Below are 21,926 nucleotides of genomic sequence, written 5' to 3'. Positions count from 1 at the left end.
ATTGGAAATATTTAGGAAATAATATGAAAGTCTATATAAAGCAGTGAAAAATGGAAATCAAGAAAAGGGACAAATGGAAATATGTAAGGAAAACTAAATATGCCAAGGTTAGAGGCAGATTAGGCTCAATTACTAACCATTAGGAAAGCAGGAGATGAGATAAAAATGGTGATGCGTAACCAATCTACAGGAAAGTCCCCAAGAATAAATGGTATTCCTGTTGAAGTTTAGAAACTACGAGGGAAAAAAATTGATAAATATCCAGAAGGTTTTGTTTAACAGTATTTTAAGAGGAGAAGTACCAACATCCTGCAGAAAAGCTGTGGTAGCTGTAATACCTAAAGAGGGTAAATATCCATCAAAGCCGGATTCATGCAAGCCCATTTCAATACTAAACCATGATTATAACTTATTTATGTCTATAATGGCTAAAAGAATGGCAAAAGTGATGCCAAAGTTGATAGGTATCGGTTCATAGGAAAGTACTAGGCTATCTGCCCGAGGGCATCGATAAGCCTAGCCAGAATGTGTTTGCTTTCGCTGCTCCCTTAGATTAGTTCCCTGTGCCTCTGTCCAGTAGAGCCACTGCAGTGATCCCTCGGGTAAATTTTCTGTTTCCCATCCACTCGTCAAGGTTCCTCTTGAAGTGTGTTAGTGAGGGGCTCTGTCTAATGTAGATTGGAATCCTGTTCCAAAGCATGGGGAGTCTCTGGGACAGGAATTTATCCCTCCAACACACCCTATTTATCATTGTGGTGAGGTTTAGATCCCTAGAGCGTGTGGCTCTCCGGGATTTGTTTTTTTTTAGGTGGAGCATGTCCATCAATTCTGGGTTGGACATAGCCTTGTACGTCAGGCAGAGATCACCTCTGAGTAAACAGTGTGCAACCGAGTATAGCTGGTGTTTCTTCAGTCAGGCTGCATAGGGCATCTGTTTGAGGCCAGTAAACCTCTTGGTGAGGTACTTCTGTGGTCTTTACAGCTGTTGCAGGCGTCTTGTAAGGTACATCCCAAATGGGGTGTTGTACTCTATATGATGGGTCTGATGAGTGATGAGTAGAGGGGCACAATAACCTCTTTTGTTCTAGATACAAACCCTTTTGTGATTAGGTGGGCCACACAGAAGGATTTTCTAACCACCTTGGCATATGATTATCAAAGGACAGATTACTATCTACTTGGGTCCCCAGACCCCTTATTATATTTTCTGTATTTAGGGGACTACCACATATGCGGTTGTTCGCGGGTACTTTGTTTTTTCCAAAGGGGATGACTATGCACTTTTTGGCATTTAGCTTGAGGCCATGATTTTCACACCAGGTATCCATCGCAGGAGACCCTTCTGGAGGATGTCTGCATCAGCCAGAGAGTCAATTATGGCCCCCAGTTTACAGTTGTCTGTGAACTTGGTCAGCCATAGTCCTCCTGTGCTTGCCTGGATCGTTGTAATATCAAACCCTACTGTCTGAAACCCAACAAAACCGAAAGCACAGGACAACGATTTTTTTCCCAGGTGAAAGAAATCGCTGTTCCATGACAAAAACAAACAAAAAAAAGACCTTAAACTTAAACTAAAGTGGGCGGCTGAGTCCCCCATACCCCCCCTACTTAAATATACCAACTCCAAGATCGTACCACAGTGGAGGAAATAGCAAAGCCCCGGAAATGGCCCACCAATTTTTTTCCCTGGGAAAAAAGTCGATGTGCCATGGCTTCACTATTTTCCAGTTTCAGACTTTAGGGATTCGATATTACAACGTTCAAACTTATTTTAGTTCAACATTGTAACATAGCCCCTGTTGCTGATGGGTCTTGATGCAGAAGAAAGCATATGACAGAGTAACCTGGGACTTTATGAGCAGGACAATGGAAGCATTTGCATTCTTGATAAAATATTAAGGTTGATTAGGAGGATATACAAGGGATCGGAGGCAAAAATTAAAGTGGGTGAGGTTCTCTCTAATAATTTCTGCTTGAGCAGAGGAACCAGGCAGGGGTGTCCTCTTTCCCCTTTGTTATCTGCATTATATTTAGAACCACTGGCAAAGAAAATAAGGGACTCAAATTTAAGAATATGATTGGAATGGTAGTCAAGAAAAGCTGGCTCTATTTGCACATATTTTATGCTTAAAACCAGAACGCGAAATTACAGTGTTGTGGAACATTTTCAGACAGTCTCCAATTTTTTCAGCATACAGAATTTATGAATCTAAAACAAAAGCAATAGCGGTAAATTATGCACCTGCACACAAACTGGTTCAGCAATATCCATTCTTATGGAAACATGATAAAATGAGTATTTAGGAGTATGGATTAAAAATTATTTGGGTGTGGCAGCTAAGGATATGTAGGAAGAGACTAGACAAAAGAGAATACAAGACTGAGAAAATGGAAGCTCTGTTATATGGACAGTATGATACAAGTTAAAATATTTTTAGCTGCTTTAGTCTTAGACACAGGTCAGGCATAATTTCTATCAACCACAGACGTTGTGGATAGCAATTAATAAAGAGCTGAATGACTATCTGGGAGAGGAAGACAGCAAGAGTCAAGTTGGGTTACCGGACTTGAAAAGTATTTCAGAGCAACAGTTAGACATAATACAAGCAGAAAACTACAATTCAAGGTGGAAAGGGATGATGATGATGATGATAAAATGGGGAAACCTGAAGAAACAAGGAGAGGCTGGATTTTAATTTTGGATGCAGACCTTTAAGGAGAATAACAATAATCATACAGAATAGTATATCCATAAAGTAACAAAGTATTCTAAGAACTAAGCCAAAACGGGAATGGAAAAAGGAGATTCTGCTGATAGAGATGACTGGAATTAGGGATACAGACAATAGGCAAGAGGGGGCTGGAATTTATTGGAGAAAACTGGCAAAGGGACTAAGGTACTGGGAGAAAATAACTACAGAGGGTAAAGTAACAGAATGGGAAGCTGCCAAGAATTTATTTGGACTGCAGGTTAAAGATTGTCTTCCCTATCAAGGATTGACAGAATAGGCAAACAGACAGAAATAGGGGGGTCCTAAACGATAGCCCAGCACTGGTAGAGTTTTAGTAGAATCTAGAACAGCAGCTGCCATTAAAAAAGGAATAATTAGTAAAGGATATAAAATATTGCATGATAACTATAAGAATCAATCGGACCAGGTTAGAAAGGAATGAGAAGAGAGACTGTATATGCAATTCAAAGAAACAATGGGGGTATATGTATATTTTGCAAATATACACAAAATCTAGATGATTTAGTATCTTTGCTTGGAAGTGTTTGCATAGGTATTTTTATAGCCTAACTAGACTCCAAAGAATTTTTCCTCAGGTACACAGTATCTCTTGGAGGTGTGAGTGGGGAAGAAAAAGGTAATTGGGAATATATAATGAGATGTCAGCCTTTAAAGATTCCCTGCAGACTGCTCTGTCAAATACTGGGTGAGCAAGTTGTTGTAACTTAGAAACATTTTTTTTGAACTATGATACAGAATCGGACTTGCCTAGACATAAGTAAAGCCTTGCTGAGTAACTATGATGGTTGCCAAAAAAGCAATTACTAGAAAATGGAAATCAAACTCTAAACCAACTTTACTAGAAGTAGCGAATACAGCAACAGAGATAAAACAATTTAATTGGGATCTTTAGTAAAGGATAGACACAAATTCCATAGGAAAAATTGAAAATGTCGGAACAATACATGCAGAGGAGGAACAAGGTTTAAAAGAAGGCAGCATTTTAATGAGCTATGTAATGTTTGACTGACAAAGACTGGGTAGATTCTAAGTAATGTACAATGTTGGCAACTACATTTATGTCAATATGGTTTGTAATGCTAATGTTTCCAACTAGGATTGCATCACTATGGTTTGTTTTCATTTATATAATTGTACGATTATTAAATTATCACATATGACATGGGCAAAGATGTTTTGGTGAAGAATGTGCTAAGGTTTGCCTGAAATGAGGAAGAAAAAGTGCAGCAGGGCTGGAGTTTTTGAGCAGACATGCAACTGCGAGTGAGATTAGATATGGGCAATAGCACTGATCTGTAATACTGTTAAGGGGTTTATAGTTGAGTGGCACATCTAGGGTGCATGAGGTGGTTAAGTGAGGACTAGGAGAGCTTGGGGTTGTTTTCATTCCTGTTCTGAATGTTTGTAAAATAGACTTTCTTGTCTTGTTTTATATTTTGTGCCATTTCTGAGATGCTTAAAAGTTTGTAGGCTGGAGTCAGTTTTGTTTTTTTAGCCAGGCCTCCAAGCTTTCTCTGATTCGCGAGTTATTTCATTTGCTTAGGCAAGGGGATGGATTTGTTTTGCTTCTTTCGGTTATGATTGGGGCATAAATATTTAGGGAATTTAGAAAGGTTGTATTGAATAGTGATGCTGCAACATCCAGGTGGATGGAGTGTGGTGGCTTCCAGTTAAAACAAGTTTAGGTTAGAGAAAAAGCATCTTTATGAAAGGAGGGTATAGTTCATACCTGTGTATAGCAGTGTTTGCAAACATTAGTTCAATTTCTGATGATGATGGCAGGTATATGGTCATTTAGGGTGTCAGGAAGAGTGCAACTTGAGAGATGATTTACATGTTAATGAGGATCCAATCAAGAGCAGAACTGTTTTTGGTAATTTTACAGAACCTGGTAGGAGTTGAGATAAGTTGGGTGAAGACACAAATTTATAGCATTGGTTGGGGTCTCTGCATTTATCTGCCAGTTAATATTACAGTCTTCAAGAATACTGGTCTTTGGTGAATCTTTGATGAGGCCCAGTTGAAGAACTCTTTACTGGGGTAATGGCTTAAGACCTCTTTACAAGCCTAGCCAAGTATTACCTGAATTTTACCTGATTTTTGATCCCTAGGGGCTAGGGGATGGCTTAGGTTTGTGCCTATAACTGAGTATTTTCCAGACTGCCCCTGCCCATAAGGGACATGGGTACTATCCCCTGAAGTGAATTTATGATTCCCCATTCTATGATCCAAATTGCATTTGAAGAGGGCCAGGGAAGGACTCTGCTTTACATGAATTGGAAGCTTGTTCCAGAGATGCGGTAATCTCTGAGACAGCTCACTCTCTCTCCAGCATGTTTTGTTTGAACTGTAGACCAGGCTTGGATCCCTAGATGAAGTAACCCTCATGCAGTTTGTCTTGCGAATTTGCAACAGTTCCATCCCAGTTGGATTTGTGACTGCCTTGTAGAGTAGGTATATGAATGCCTTGTAGCTGCCTTGTAGGGTATGTACAGGTCACCGCTTAATAGTCAGTAGAAGAAAGAGCAAAGGGATAGGGCTTTTAGTTTGAACAGGACATGTTGTTTACACCCTGGATTTTCTTCTTGTATCTGGCTGGAGTGGAGATAATATGCCCTATATTACCTGGAATTTTGTACATTTTCATTATGCAGAAGTTTTTTTTTATGACTGATAAGCTTGAGCAGGGAGATAAGAATTTCAGCACTGGCAAGTTGGGGAGGAACAGTAGCATGCATAATTATAGTCTGTTTTGGTAATTATGGCAATTCTGCCTCCTCTTATTTTTTTCTCTTTACTCTGAATATATTGTAGGCTGGTGGAAGGATCTCTTCATGTTTATGTGCCTTTCAGTTACAACAATGTTTGGGGGCTTATCTAAGCGTGGCATCCTGGTATCTTATTATGTATGCTGCAGAGGAGAAACCTGGGTGGTTTGACTGGGTTGAGTAGTTAAGTTGAGGAAAGGTGCTTTGAAGCTGTAAGAGTGCTGTGTGTTTGATATGGTGGTATGTGTTTTGAAAGGATGGCACTAGGCTGTGGTGGAACACAGAGAAGGGAAATTATGTTTATCTTAATTTTTTTTTAAGTTTCTGCCAAGGTGAGCTTTCCTGAATAGGTGGGAAAAGGGAGTGCTGCATAGATTTACTGCAACAAGGAATGTGGAAGGGTGTGCTGATATGGTAGTCAGTTTTCAGACCAGAAAAGGGTAGGTGGATTGTGTAGAGAGGGTGTTGTAACAATGTGGAGAGTACTAAAAGCAGAAAGGTGCAAGTACGAACTGCTGTATTATTAAAATATTCATGATGACAGAGCATTTTGGGAGGGGTATGCAAGTGTAATTGTGAATAGAGTGGGAAATGCCAGCTACATCACTAACACTCGGTGTGTTGGTAGTAATGTAGTAGTATGATTAAAGAAGAGGGCATGCACAGGTAAAGAAACAGAGGGGGGGGTTGGGACAGTATAGGTAGGGGAGGAAAAGAAATGGGGTGGGGTTTATGCACAAGATTCTACTTGTGCAGTGGGGGACTTGCGTGCATGAAAACAATGATCATATGAAGGGAAGAGAGCAGAGGGTGAGTTGTAATAATGATTACATAAAGAGAAGGTTTCGTATGGGTAGGAAGGATGTTACAGTTGGTTAAGATATTGGCTGAGAATGACTGACTCAAAAGGTAAGAAGTGGAGAGAATGGTGGAGTAATATGACCAGCTGCAATAATCGAGAGATGAGTTTGTGATTTGGCAATGAATAGCACTGCCCGGAGTGGGACATTTTTTGTTACAATGTGAAATTTTGCAGGACAAAACATACCCACAGCCATTTTAAAGGACAGAACTTCACTTTTCCCCAAAATAAAAGCTTATTCTTGTAGTATTTGAGTGGCTTATGCTACTACTTATAATATTTGGGTGTTTCACATATAAAATAACTTCTGTGAAACTATTAAATAAAACTTAGGAAATATTTTGTCCTAAAATCTGTAGACATTTTAATTTTTGTACCCCCCACCCCCACAGGACATAACTGCCCAAAGAGAGACATGTGGTAACCCTCGTGATGAAAATGAGGATTGGTGGGAGGGTTAGGGTGGAGAAAGGGAGACAGTTTGACTGATTTGCTGTTTTTACTGAACAGGGAGAGTGATTTGTAGATTGATTAGTGATTTTGTGGATGGGTGAAGATAGCTAGCTTTAAATCCAGTGTAAAAGTGGGGAGAAGTTTAGTTAAGGTAGGAGATACAGCACAGCTCACCCAATCAGAGAAACCCAGTGTTTGGAGTTCAAATAAAAAATATATATGTATATACACATCACCATAAGCATCCAGAAAGGTTTTCCATGATGTGCATATCCACTGACAACACAGTCAGGACTTATAAAGTCTGGAAAAATACAAGGTTATAAAAACTGAAAAGCAGTAGAAAGGTACGCCTCAGTGAATTGAAGGGCAAATGGGGCAGGGATGCCCATCTCAGCTCTGTTTTATTATTTGCATGAAATATCAAAGCAGCTACCATGCACGGTAAACATGCATATTAGATTATGAACAGTGGCAAGGAGTGCCCAATTGTATCGTGACTTTTGCAACAGTTACAGTGACAGTGTGGTTGCCCTTCAGATTATACAAATGATTCAGATTTTTAAATAAAAATGAAAAAGTGCATAACGTTTTACAGTCAAAACAGCTGCAGAAGGTACATTTGCTCCTTTGACAACTGACTTAACTAGAAAATATTTTAATCTAAGATTCTATAGCTATGAACAAAGATAAGAGATTTACAAAATCACCTTACCATACAAATATGCACTTACTCTCTTGAATGAACAATGTATTCAGATCTGGATTGACAATTTCATCAGGCTGTATAAAACTGGAAAAAGCTAAACTAAACCCTCACAAATAAAGGTAAACTTCATGAGCACTCTGTCCTAAAAAATACAAATGATACATATTTGTTCCAAATTCTCCAATTTCCTGGAGCCTAGACATTGCGCGCACACTTTTTCTAATGATAATATCCCAAATCAGGTAAAGCTGTCAGCTCCTGGTACCCAATGTAAGGCATTCCAAAAGTCAGTACACAGAAAAATGAATACAAACTTGTTTGGAATAAAACAAATATATGTATGCATGTTTGGAACGTCATCTCCTCCACCATGAGTGGACTGAAATACTATAATCTCCAGCTTAAGGTACCTCAAATCCACATTCACAGAAGAATCACAATAAAAAGGCTGCTACTCACTTTAAGGTGCCTTGAAACTGTTTACTGCAAAACATTTATATAACTTACACAAGTATCATGTGAAAGTGAATCCGGTATCCAAACTGTTTCAGACACTGCTATTTTCTCGAGTTCCACAACTGTTTCTGTGCAAGTTGCAGCAGCTAAACCCTGGAATAAAACAGAGTTCAATGCAATAACCATTTCATACCCAACACGTTAACATGGAAACTTTGAATTTATGCACTTAAAACGAAAGTAGATGTGCACATAAACAATAAACATTAAAAAAGTACAACAAATGAATCATAGTTACAACTCGAACAGTTCTAAATTTGCCCTGCACATTTTTGACATCTGAAATGAAAGCATTATCAGCTGGAAAATCTGATCAAATCATGAAACTGCATGCTTCTCACTAAAACCTGTTGCAACCAATTCCTGAAATAACAGCTCAAAGGTTTGCTGAGGAACAGATTCATACCAGAAGACTAATGAAGACAGTACCCATTTTTAGCCTCTTTATTCAAATGTCAGTACAAAGCAACTGTGAAATGCTAGCTTCATGCAAAGACCTCATTAAGTGTGTGAGATTCTAAGTCAGCGCCAGGCTCCAGTTTGTCCATGAGCGCCATCTCTATCGCACCTACAGAATTGTAACCAACTTCACATATAAATCTCATTTCAACAGTATTATCTAGTCTTAACAGTGTCTTATTTCTGCTTTCCTAAATTCACCCTTCCATGTACCTTTATTTTATCCAGTTTAGCAGTGGTCCCAGCATTAATTACATTTCACATGGTAAACACAATACTGAACCGCTCTTCCTATCAGTATGCACTCCTTCCTGATCTTTTAGTAACATTATTTCACCAAATTTATCCCTTTATCCCATTATGTCATGACCTACATCCCTCATTACTCTAGATATCTTCACTAGCGAATTCTTTTTTACCTCTCTCTCTCTCTCCTTTACACTTTCCTTTTGATGCATCTTTCCACAACCTAGATGTATACATACAGTGTACCTTTATTCTCTACTTGTAAATACCATGTACATCCACTTTGAGAAGTGCTTTTCATAACATGAAGTCCTTTGGATTTGTAGGTTAACTTCAAACATAACCAAACTCCTTTTACCTCAGAGGTCACTTAAAAATAGGTCTTGCCCAGTAGGGCTAACCTGGTAAACAAAAATGCAAAAAAAGTGAGGCTCTCATCACACGCTGCTCCAAACTGATCCCTACAGCAGGGTGGAATTCAAAACATATAACCAAATTAATGCTTATTTTTTTTATTTTTTATTTTAACATTTGTTGACCGGGAATGTCCGACTAGGTTCCACAGATCCTGTTTTCAGCGGAGGCCTGGGGAGAAATGCTCCAGGAGCATGAGTGCACATTTTCATGTGTGACCAAAACACAGTGAAAGTGAAAACTTAAGCACTGTCTGGCACTTAACACTGACAATTAAGGTTATGAACTATTAACAAGCTGCTCCTTATTGACCAGGGTTTGATTCCCTTAGCCTTTATTTGCCTGCGTGACATTGAGTAACTCACTAAGACAACGTTTTAGGCAGTTAGGAAATTGGTCTTGGCTCCTTGATGGCCTCCTTGACTGCATGCTTAGTAACTACTTATGATTCAAAGATGATTCTGTAATGTGTACAGACAGATGAGATCCTGGCTGAGGTATCAACATTCCATGAGAATAAATCATGAAGAAAGCATAGATGATATAGATACACAGACTTTTTTTTTTGTTTTTTTAGTTATGGTCCAACACTGACATACCGCAACTATGGACATGGGATATAATGCTGAGCTGTACAATAAGGCCTACAAAATCATGACCATCAAAGTCTTTACAGTCCAATCAAAAAGTTAAAATCACCACATGTATGAAAATGATTGCCATCCTAATTAAATGTTACTCCCAGATGCAACCCCCCCCCCCAAAAAAAAATAAATGCTGCACTGTTAAAAAGATATGACAGTGCAACACATTTTCCCTATTCCTGGAAAGGAAAAAAATAAATATGGCGCCAATAAATTTGTATGAAAATACTCAGCCAAATTAGTTGATCTTTGAGAAGGCCATCAGCAGTGGAAATCCACTTAAAATGCTGAAATAATGAATTTGAACCAAGTACATTTGCGTTATCAAGTAACCATAACTTTTAGTTATGTACTCACCATAACTTCAGATGTTTGGGATCCATCTCGCCTACATTCTGACTGATGGGTTCGGAGCCGATCCCTCGGCTCCGACTCGGCACGCTTATGCTATAGAGTGAGGCCTCTAATTGGCTGAGCTATCTTTATCCCAGGATGCACCACCACTAATCCCCCAGATCTTGTTTGTCCGCATTCATGCACACATGCACAGCTTGTTTATATAACATTGTTAGATGTTTCAAGATGAAACAACAGGATTCGGACCTTCTGATATCCTCTGATCTCCAAGGAAGGGGGAAGGAGGGTGGGTTATTAGAATGTAGGCGAGATGGATCCCAAACATCTGAAGTTATGGTGAGTACATAACTAAAAGATGTTATGTGATCCTATCTCGCCTACATTCTGACTGATGGGACAGCGTCCCTAGCACCTAAATCCCGGGTGGCTCATTGGAAAACACTCCTGAGCACTGTGGAACCAAATGAAGCTCGTCCTCTAGATGCCACATCTAATTTGTAGTGAGAAATGAAGGTGTGCGGGGAAGACCATGTAGCCGCAGCACAAATGTCACCAATAGCAAGCTTAGAATGAAATGCTACCGAAGTAGCCATAGCCCTTGTAGAATGAGCCTTGACAGAGGTGGTAAAGCTCTTTGTTAGAATAAAAATAAGCTTGAGTAATACAGTCCCTGATCCATTTGGCAATAGTGACCTTTGTGACAGCGTTGCCCAATTTGTTTTCTGCAAAGGATACAAACAATTGATCTGTTTTCCTTGATTGTTTGGTCCTATCTAAATAAAAACGTAACTGTCTGTGGACATCTAGTGTGTGGAAAATAAACTCTGCTTTATTGGAGTATTTTGGGAAAAAAACTGGAAGCTCAAACGATTGTTGCAAGCATAAAGTAGAACAAACTTTAGGAACAAAGGAAGGATTTGGTCTGAGGGATACCCTGTCTGTATGAAAAACCAAGTACGGGGGTTTCACTGACAAAGCTTGAAGTTCTGAACCCCTTCTGGCTGAAGTAATCGCCACTAGAAAGGCTGTCTTCCATGATAGAAACTTTAGATCACAGGTAGCTGCCGGTTCAAAGGGAAAAGAAGTCAAGGCACGCAACACTATATCGAGATCCCATGGAGGTGCAGGATGAGAAATCGGAGGTCTTTTGCTCATTAAAGGTGGGTCTATGGATTCATGAAAATTAGAAATTGCTGCCAATTGTACTTTGATGGTAGAAACTGAAGAGCCTTGATTGAAAAGCGAGGTCAGGAATTTGAGTACTTCTGCCACGGGAGTAGAAATGGGGTCCAGGCCCCGGAGTTGAGCCCAAATAGTAAACCTTTTCCATTTGCTAGAATATAGTTTCTTTGTAGCCGACTTGTGGGCTGAAGATAATATGTGCACATCATCTGGATCCAGTGTATGACTCCTGACTATCGTCGGAAGAGGAGGAGCCAGGCCGTCAATCTTAAGGTGTGTAGGGACTGGTGTAATAGTCCTGACTGATGAATTAATAGGTCTGGGACCTGGTCCAAGAACCATGGACCTTCCAGAGCATGTTTCCGAAGATAGGGAAACCACACTTGACGAGGCCAGTAAGGAGCAATTAAGATCATCTTGCTCCCTAAGAGAGATTCCTTTTGAATCACCCTGGGGAGGAGAGGAACTGGAGGGAAGGCATAAAGCAGGCCGGTTGGCCAAGGATGGACTAATGCGTCCATGGGGCTCTTCCCCGGAGCCGGGGTTAGGGAGAAAAATTCTTTGCACTTCGCATTCAGAGGAGTCGCGAAGAGGTCGCAACACGGAACTCCTCATTCGCTGAAAATCTGCCTCGTAACTGTCATATTCAGAGATCATTAGAGAGGATGGTTCTGCTCAACCTGTCGGCTATGACATTGGACTTGCCCAGTATGTGAGTAGCCACTAGGAAGCGTTTGGTCGAGACTGCCCATTCCCAAACTCTCATGGCTTCTCTGCAAAGAGGATAGGATCTGGTCCCTCCCTGTTTGTTCAGGTACCAGACAACTGACATGTTGTCTGAGTGAACAGCAATTACCCCCTGAGGGAGATAATCGTGAAGGGCTTGAAGGGACAGGAGTACTGCCCTCATTTCTAGGATGTTGATGTGAAGAGGGGTCTCTTCCGGGAGCCATTTGCCTTGGACTGACCTGCCCAGGGAATGCCCCCCCCACCCCATCTGGGAGGCGTCCGTGGTCAAAGTGGCCGCCGGAGGAGGAAGAACAAAAGGTCGTCCCTGATTCAGATTGGAGGACACTAGCCACCAGCGAAGGTCCCGTTTGCAAGATTCTGTGATCCATATGAGGTGATTGAGAGGGAGTTCCTGAAAGGACCACTGAGTTGAAAAAAGCCACTGGAGGATTTTCATGTGTAACCTTGCCAAGGGAACTAGCAGAACTGTGGCAGACATGGATCCCAATAGTTGTAGGACCATTCTGGCTGGGGCTTTGGACCTGGGGAGCAAGGCTCGAACTTGATTTTGAATGGTTTGAATTCTGTCTGCAGGTAGATAGACCCGCATCTGGTTTGAATCTATCTCTACCACTATGAATCTTATTCTTTGAGATGGCCGCAACACAGACTTTGGCCAATTGAAGGTGATTCCAAGGGAATTGCCCAGTGATATAGTGGCTTGCAGGCTCCGTAGAAGTAGATGCTTGGAGGTGGCAGTTAGGAGCCAGTCGTCTAGGTACGGAAACACCTGGAATCCTAGACTTCTCAGGTGAGCAGTCACTACTGCCAAGCACTTGGTGAACACCCTGGGGGCTGTGGTGACACCAAAGGGCAGCGCACGGAACTGAAAATGACTGCCTCCTAGGCTGAAGCGCAAATGTCTCCTGGACGTTTGATGTATTCTGATATGATAATACGCGTCCTTGAGATCTATGGAGCACATTCAAACACCCTTCTCCAACAATGGGAGAATGGTTTGTAGAGTGACCATTCGGAACTTGGACTTCTTGACTGAACGGTTTAGGTTGCTTAGGTCCAAAATGGGCCTCAAGTCCCCGGTCTTTTGGCACCAAAAGAATCTTGAGTAAGTCCCTAATCCGATCTGGTCTGCGGGGACCGGTTGGATGACTCCTTTTTGCAGCAGCTTTGAAATTTCTGAGGCTGCGGTATCCCGTTGACTGGGTGGCGGGTCCGGGATTTTTTTGGACTGAGGGGGGGGCGAGAGAATGGGATGGAGTAACCTCCGGCGATAATCCGAAGCACCCAACGGTCCTGAGTGATCCCTTCCCAGGCCTTCAGGTGCTTCGAAAAACGTCCCCCGACTGGCTCCGGAGCAGCACAGCCGGGCAATCCCTCAGGGACTATGAAAGGCTGAAGAGCCACGAAAGGACTCGCGGTCTCCAGTGTTGCGAGGGCCTCTGCCGCCTCTGGGACGGCGTCTTCCGGATGAATTTCCCCCTCCTCTGCCTCTGGAGGGGGAACCTTCCTGCTGAGAAGGGTAAGACTTCTGAGATCTACGGAACCACATTTTCCCTCCTCTTTTAGCCTTGGGATAAGGCCGAAAGGGAGTGGAAAATCGTGCCCCTATGGCAGTCAGAGTCTTACCCTCCTGTTCACAGCGGGTAAGTGTGTCTTTTACCTTGGGTCCAAACAGGGAGGACCCATCAAAGGGGGCGTCGGCAAAGACTTAAAGGCCTCCGCGAAATGACACAGGTGGAGCCAGGCTGGTCTCCGTAGAGCAATGCCTGTACCCGCCGCTCTACTCGCCCCTTCAGCCGCATACGAAATGAGCCTCATGGACGAGTTCGAAATGGACGACATTGTAGCCAGCTGAGATCCAACAGTCTGGGCGAGCTCCTCAGGCAGGTTACCTAAGAGGGTATCGGATAGCTCCTTAATCAGATCCCTCTGAAATCTCGTGAAGTGCGTTAGGTAGTTCAAGGACCTCAGAGTAAAGGCCGTTGAACTAAGGGTGCGCTTACCGTACCGATCCATGCTCCTAGACTCCTTACTATGAGGATGGACGGACGTAGAAGCCTCTGCTACATCTTGCTGGGTAGCAGATGCCACCACCATAGCATCCACAGCCACACCTTTCGTAAGGAACTCTCTATCCGGGGGCGCCGAGAGAAATTTGTTCGGACGAGCGGGCACCGGTTCCACAGAGTCTGGGTGTTCCCACGCCCTTAGACAGATCAAATCCAAGAGCTCGTCGAAGGGCGGAGACACCCAGGAGGCGGAGGGCTGAGCCCCGAAGGCCTTCAGGAACACCGACTCATCAGCAAAGGGAGGTTTGGACTGCCAGCCGCCTCGTTGTTTTAGGGCTTCTAGGATGTCCGCAAAGGAGACATCATCCGAGGACGACTTGGGGGACCCCTCTGCATCATCGAGATCAGTGTCAGATGTCAAAGACTCGTCAGGGGAGTCAACGTGCTTCCTCTTGCACGTACTCTTCCTGGGAGGTTCTTCCGAAGAGGCTTCAGAAGGACCTCCAGGAGGGGGAGAAACCCCAGCGGGGGTAACCCGAGGCCCAGGGGCTCCGCTGTCTACGGACAGGGGGACTGCCAATGACCCAGTCTCCAAATGTAGGGAAGGAGCTGGGGAAACTGTGGAGGTAGCCAATGAAGATTTGGTTAAAGCGCTCCTCATAGCCCTGAAGGCGGGACCACCAGAATCCTGGGAGGGTCCCCCCTCCGTGGCCACGACAGTGGACGGTACTCCCGCCGCCGAAAGCATCAATCCCGAAGCCTCCCCCCCAGGGCCGAAGGAAGAAGTCCGTGCACTGAACTCCGACCCAAGAGCCGGAGTCGGAGCCAGGGTCGGGCCTGACCCTAACACCTCCACTGGTTCCACCAGCACCTGGTCCAACGGTGCCGAAGCTGTTGGAGGAGGAAGAACAGTAGGGGAGTGGACCATCGGCTCCGAAGCCAAATGGGCTGGAGCCGAAACCATCTTTTGGAATACCGGAGACTGGAAGAGTCGAAGGAGCACCCTGTCGATGTCCGAATCAGACATCTTGGATGATCTCGAGGATACTGATCCGGCCCGAACCGATTTCTCCATCGGCTCCGAAGGGCTCGGGGACCGGCTCCGAAATGACTCAACAATTATCGGCTCCGAGGAAACCTTCAAGGAAATTTGCCTCGGTGCCGACAAGGACTTCGGCTCCGAGGGGGAAGAGTCTGAGCCGATGACCCTTATCGGCTCTAATATCAGTGGAACCGATGAGGGTGACCCGCCTCTCGATGCCCCAGACCTCGGCTCCGAAACCAGAGGGGTCGAGGCTGGAGGCATCGAGGCAGACCGTTCCGACCTCGGCTCCGAAGTCCGTGGAGCCGATGGAGAAGTCTGCTTAGTTTTCTTAGCCGTTGGTTCCGACTGACTGGTCGGAGCCGGCGCTTTCCTCTTTTTAGAAGGAGACGGAGAGGAAGATAAAGCCTCCTCGAAGGAAGGCCTGATTAATCCTTTGAGGATTAATTTGTTTTTCCTCTCCTGGAGGACTCTGGAGGAAAACGCATGGCATACACTGCACGATTCCTGCAGATGTTTAGCGCCAAGACAATAGACGCACGAGGAGTGGTTGTCCATTATGGACATTTTGAAGCCACACCTCGTGCACTTTTTAAACCCGGAGGGTTTATGCTCTTTAGACATAATCCTACAAAAAAAACAGATAACTACAGTAAACACTAAAGGGTTTGACACAGGAACAAAATATGAAAGCCACAAACTCAGTGTAAATATTTAAACTAACGAACTTTTTTTTTTTTTTTTTTACACAAGACTGTCAGAAAGAGAAAGGGAAAAAAGGAGGGTCAAGACCCTCTAACTTAAACGGGTACTTGACCCACACACAACCACTAAAGTAGTAGTAACCACAGGGGAAGGCCCCTCTAACTTAAACGGAACCTTCTCTGACAGGAAAAAATACGAAAATTTTAACCAAACTTTAGAAAAAACACTCGTACACAAAGAATAGCCGTTAAAACAGCTTTTGGGTTTAAATGAAGCAAATACTGACAGGAAAAAAGCCTAATATATAGTACTTAGCCCAGCCAATGTTGAGACCACGTCCAAGCTCTGTAAGCGGCAAACGAGATCTGGGGGATTAGTGGTGGTGCATCCTGGGATAAAGATAGCTCAGCCAATTAGAGGCCTCGCTCTATAGCATAAGCGTGCCGAGTCGGAGCCGAGGGATCGGCTCCGAACCCATCAGTCAGAATGTAGGCGAGATAGGATCACATAACATCTGTAGATGCTTGAATGTGGTCACTGTAGCAGTCACATTAGGGAACTCCTGCTGCAAGCTGACACCTGTGGTAGCAATCTTCCCCCCTTGGTTGGGCTTGGGTCACCATCAGGTTGGACATTCTCTTATACTAGAAATTACTCAAGGGGGGTGGGGGGCTCACATAATGGATAAGGTTTTTACCTTAGAGATACAGGGTACAGAGTTTGATTCTGACCTCTTTTTATTAGCTAGGCTTGTTAACAGTCTGCAGACTGATACCACTTTTATAAGTTCATTTTTGATTCATAACATCTCAACACATGTATTGACATCAGAAGAGAGCAGTGTCCTTTGTAAGGGCCTAAATTTCATACTGACATATAGGAGTAAGATGTCTGATACCATCTTAGATTTGAAAGTTTTTTGCAGGAATGTTATGCTACGTGTGATTTATGGTAATTCTGAACAAGGAGCAGTATCCAGTAGTGAGGTTGGGCATCAGCCACTTTAAAGAAGTTGAGTAGCTTTGTCCCCAGTTATCACCCCCTGGTGGAGGCATATCTTAAGCTTACTGAGGAAGATATTTATCATTTTTATGACAATCGACATAATCCTAGGACGAGATGTAACCTCACACATGCAGAGAGGTTAGGCCTAAATGAGTTACAACACAATAGTTCCATACTAATTTGCCCAGCAGACAAAGGTGGGCTTATAGTTGTTATGGACAAGTTACATTATCATCAGTCCAGAAGTTCTATGTTAAGTGATAGTAGTTTCTATGACAAGATTTCGATTGAAGATGTACATAGGGTGATTCTAAGAGTGGGCAGAGACATTTCTGATATTTTTTTCAGCCCATCTCATCACTGAAGAGGTATTTTCTTTTTTGAAAGTAGCCAATCTGTTGATTCCACTAATACAGGGATTGCCAAAGATTCACAAACATCTTACTGACCCACCCATGAGACCTATATTGTGGCAGGAGGAGGGTGGGTCACTGAGCCCCTTTCCATCTATGTTGAGAAGTTCTTGCAACCTATTATTAGTTTGAACCAAACAGTTCTAAGAGATTCTAAACAGTTCTTGTTGGATTTATATAGGTTCATAGGTAGATACTAGGCTATCTGCCCTAAGGCATTTATAAGCCTAGCCAGAGTGTATTTGGCTTCCGCCTCCCTATTAGATTAGCCTACTGTGCCTCTGTAAAGTAGGTCACAGAACGTACCCTTTTAAGATTAGTTTACTGTGCCTCTGTCTAGCAGGGGCACAGAAGAGATCCCAGGGGTGAATTTGCGATTTCCCATCCACGTGTCAAGATTTCGCTTGAAGAGGGTGAGCGAGGGGCTATGTCTAACATGAATTGGGATTCTATTCCAGAGTGAGTGGAGCCTCTGGCAAATGAATCTGTCCCTCCAGCATGTCCTATTTATTTTTGTGCTGAGGTTTAGGTCCCTGGAGCATGTAGCTCTAAGGGACTTGGATTTTTTGAGATGGAGCATGTCCATTAATTCTGGGTTCGACATGGCTTTGTACGTCAGGCATAGATCGCCTCTGAGTAGGCGGTAAGCAACTGAGTAGAGCTGGAGTTTCTTTAGTCGAGCTGCATAGGACATCTGTTTGTAGCCCAAGATCCTCTTGGTGAGGTACTTTTGGGGTCTCTCCAGTTGCTGCAGGTGTCGGGTAAGGTACATCCCAAAAGGGGCATTGTATTCAATTATGGGCCTGACGAGTGACAAGCAGAGGGGCACAATGACCTCTCTTGATCTAGATGCGAACCCTTTCGTGATAAGGTGGGCTATATAGAAGGTCTTTCTAACCACTTTGGCAACGTGATTATCAAAGGAGAGATTACTATCTACGTTGGTCCCCAAATCTCTAATTACTTCTTCCGTACTTAATGGATTACCACCTATGTGGTAATTTGTGGGCACCTTGTTTTTCCCAAAGGGGATGACTATGCACCTTTTAGCATTTAGCTTGAGGCCGTGGCTCTGGCACCAAGCATCTGCCTCTGTGAGACCTTTTTGATGGATGCTTGTGTCAGCTGGAGATTCGATTATGGCCCCCAGTTTGCAGTCATCTGCGAACTTTGTCAGCCATAATCCCCCCGTGTTAGCCTGAACCTCAGAGAAGTATATACCAAACAAGAGAGGTCCCAGAACTGAGCCCTGTGGGATGCCACTTGTAACTGGTTTGGATTCGAACATGGCACCTGCGATTCTGACCATGTGAGTTCTATCTCTGAGCCAGTTTGCAACCCATCTTGTGATATAGGGGTTGATATTTAAGCTGGTAAGCTTATTTATGATGCCCGAGTTGGGTATTGTGTCGAAGGCTTTTGCGAGGTCCAGGTAGGCTGTGTGGACTACCTTGCCCTCATCTATGGCTTTGGTAACTGTTTCAAAGAAATCAACTAGGTTTAAGAGGCAAGATCTGCCCTTAACAAAGCTGAATTGGGTAAGGTCCAGTGTCTGGAGGCTCCCAATGTTTTTGTTTATGAGTTCCATGATAATACGCTCCATAGCTTTACAGACCAGACTAGTCAGGCTTATGGGGTGATAGTTTCCGGGGTCCGTTGTGGCACCACCTTTGTGGAGTGGGACCACGGTAGCAGTACGCCATTCTTTGGGTACATATCCTGTAGTAAGGCTAAGTTTGAACAGTGACTTAATGTGAGGGTTCAGTTCTTCTTGGAGCTCGTGTAAGACACAGCCTGGGACACCGTCCGGTCCCATAGATGCTGTGTTTTTCGCTTTGGAGAGGGCAGCTTTCACCTGTGCATCTGTGATGTCAAGGAGGTTACATTCAGTTGGGATAGGCATTTGCTCCTTTGGGGGGCGAAGGGGGGGAGAAGTTTGCGCTGAATCTGTCTGCCAGGATGTTGGCTATGTCTGTAGGTTCGGTATATTTTGTACTGTTCTGCAACAATTCAGAGCATATCTGGGAGTTTCCACCCATGTTCCTGACATAACTAAAAAAGGCCTTGTGATTATCTTTAGTGTCTTTAGTGTCTAGGGCAATTTTTCTTTCGAAACTGGCCTTTGATGATTTTATGAGGGATCGAAGTTTCTTGCTAATACTGATCAGAGACACCTTCCCTTTTTGGGATTTTGCTCTGTCATGTAGTAGCTTCCTCCTTCTGTTGTATTATGGCTGGGGTCCACCAGACCGGTCTCCTCTTTTTGGAGGAGTAAGTCTTGGTTTTATTTGGGATAGCATGATCCGTGTATTTCTGCAGGTGCTCATAGAATGCATTTGTAAAGGATTCTGCGGATTGGGCTGTATTATCCTCTGGCCCAGGGGCTTTGAAGGATTCCACCTCAGTCTTGAGAAGTGCAAAGTTGGCTTTTGAGAAATTCTTTACAGTGATTTCCTTGGCTGGGGGTGGGGACGGGATATGGATGTCCAGGGAAATTTGTTTATGGTCTGATCTTACCAATGAGGGGTTTACCTCTGGTGTGGAACACAGAGTCCCCATGTTGGTGATGACCAGGTCCAATATGTTGTTCCCTCTTGTGGGAGTGGTGACCAGTTATTCCATTGCGTTAGAGTTTATAAATTCAAGGAACCGTTGGGCGAGGGTGTTTGGGCTTGAGTAGTTTTCCCAGTCAATGTTTGGGTAGTTGAAGTCACCCAATAACATAGTGTTTGGAGAGACCTTCATATTCTCCAGTGTTCTCAGGAATGCCAAGTGGGGTTCCTGTAATAGGGAGGGTGTTCTGTAGCAGGCTACAAACTGAAAGGCAGTTTTGCCTGCTGGTAGTTGCACATGGATGGTTTCCGATGCTTCGTGCAGTGCCACTAACCTGGAGGTGTAGGTATATTTGATGAATATAGATACTCCCCCTCCTTTTGTGCTTCGGTCCAAGTTTTGGGACCGAAACGCATGGTATGAGTTACAACCTGGTAGTGCTGGGGTGCCCTCTCAGGAGCCTTGAGCCAGGTTTCTGTTACTGCACAGATATCGATTTTTTTTATCCTTGGGTTGTCTATGGAGGTGGGTTTGTCCTTTGAGCCTTGCCTAAAAAAGGCACTATGGGGGTGGCAAGAGCCTTGGCCAGTATACGAAAGCCTAAGGGTGACAGGTGCAAGCCGTCCCTAGCGAAGCAACGTGGCTTGTCAAGCATGTAATCCCAGGCTGACAGACACTGGATCCCCTTTGAATGACACCAATACTTTAGCCAATTGTTGAAACTGATCATTTTGTCTTTATACTGTGGCATCATTCTTGGTGAGGGCAAGATGCTACTCAAGGTCAGGGTCATACCAGCCTGGGCTACATGGTCAGAGAGCTCCTCTATGTCTCTTTTCATGTAGTCCAGGGAGGTACGTCTCAGGTCATTCACACCAGCATTGACAATGACGGAGTCATACTTGTACTTGCTTTGGAGTGACCTGAGTGCTTGCGTTATGTGGCGGATCCTGGCACCAGACAGGCAGCTTACAGTGACCTTCTCCTTGTTCAGTCTCGTGAGAGGGACGTCAGTGTGCCGGACAATAGTCCCCTATAACAAGTCTATTTGGTGTGTTGTTCGGCCTTATGGGCTATGACTGTGAGGCACACTGATTTTTGTGAGATGTGGTTCGTGGTTATTGTTGAGATGTGGCTGTTGCTTGGATATCTGCTTAGGAGGTCTTTGCTGTTTAGGCAGATTTTTATTTAGAGCCTCCGAGTATGTTTTTGTGTGTTTATGTGTTGGGTATGCAGATGCAATAGGTCTATGTGAGACTGGATTTGTGGTGTGGGTGGTTACCTTTCCCTCCTGACTGACTGTGCCAGTCTTGGGTTGAGAGAGCTCTGCCTACAGTTTGGCTGTGTAACTGCATGTCTCTCATGTATTAGAGTTTGCTGGAAGAAGGAGAGGGTTGTCTGTGTACATAAGGCAATTGTAACATTGCCTCGAAATTCCCAGATTCACCAGCTGGACTGGAGAGTAACCTTGAAACTGACCCTTGGACATACCAGATTAGTATAGGGAACTGTTTTTTACTGATCAGATTAGGGAAGGGAACTGATTTTTCACTTGATCAGGAAGGACCAATCGGGAGCCTAATACTTATGAGAAGTCAAGGAGGGTGTAGTGCTTTAGTTAGTTAGTGTTTCCTTATAAGAGCTGAGCAAGTGCAGGGCTTTAGAAAGAGAATAGAGTGATTACTTTGAGAGTTTGAACAGTTCTAAGGGAAAAAGTAAAGAGCAGACTTTGTGGAGCCTGGAATAGTTTAAACCTGTTTAGGTGGCGCTGCCCGATGCTGCTCAGTGCGCAAAACCACGCTGAATGCACTAATAATGTTTCTGATGTCAGTGAAGTCATTTTTGTAACTTTTGACGTTCAGTCTTTATTCACTATGATTCCTAATGATTTAGGCATTCAGTACGTGCATGAATATCTATCATTACACAGCGACTATACCTTGAAACAGATAGATCTGATCTGTCTTCTCTTAGAGATTGTCCTTGACAACAATATTTTTTACTTTCAGTGATGAGATGTTTTCACAGAAACATGGCATAGCTATGGACAATTCATGTGCCAATAGCTACGCTAATATGTTCCTTG

General features: G+C 43.6%; 1 protein-coding gene across 1 annotated transcript in view; it reads right to left on the bottom strand.

Annotated features, from left to right (window-relative positions):
• Nucleotides 1-21,926, bottom strand: part of TDRD6 (tudor domain containing 6) — a gene marked incomplete at its 3' end in the record, with an annotated part of 543,290 nt that overhangs the window by 183,698 nt on the left and 337,666 nt on the right. The window contains exon 12 of the mRNA XM_044062624.1: nt 8,053-8,154. Coding sequence (XP_043918559.1) covers nt 8,053-8,154 — 102 coding nt within the window. The remainder of the gene's footprint in view (nt 1-8,052; nt 8,155-21,926) is intronic.

Source organism: Protopterus annectens, chromosome 2.part1 (assembly GCF_019279795.1).
Source record: "Protopterus annectens isolate FY-2018-M chromosome 2.part1, PAN1.0, whole genome shotgun sequence".
In the NCBI taxonomy this organism is placed as follows: Eukaryota; Metazoa; Chordata; order Ceratodontiformes; family Protopteridae; genus Protopterus; species Protopterus annectens.
This window is presented reverse-complemented; position numbering and strand designations above follow the sequence as displayed.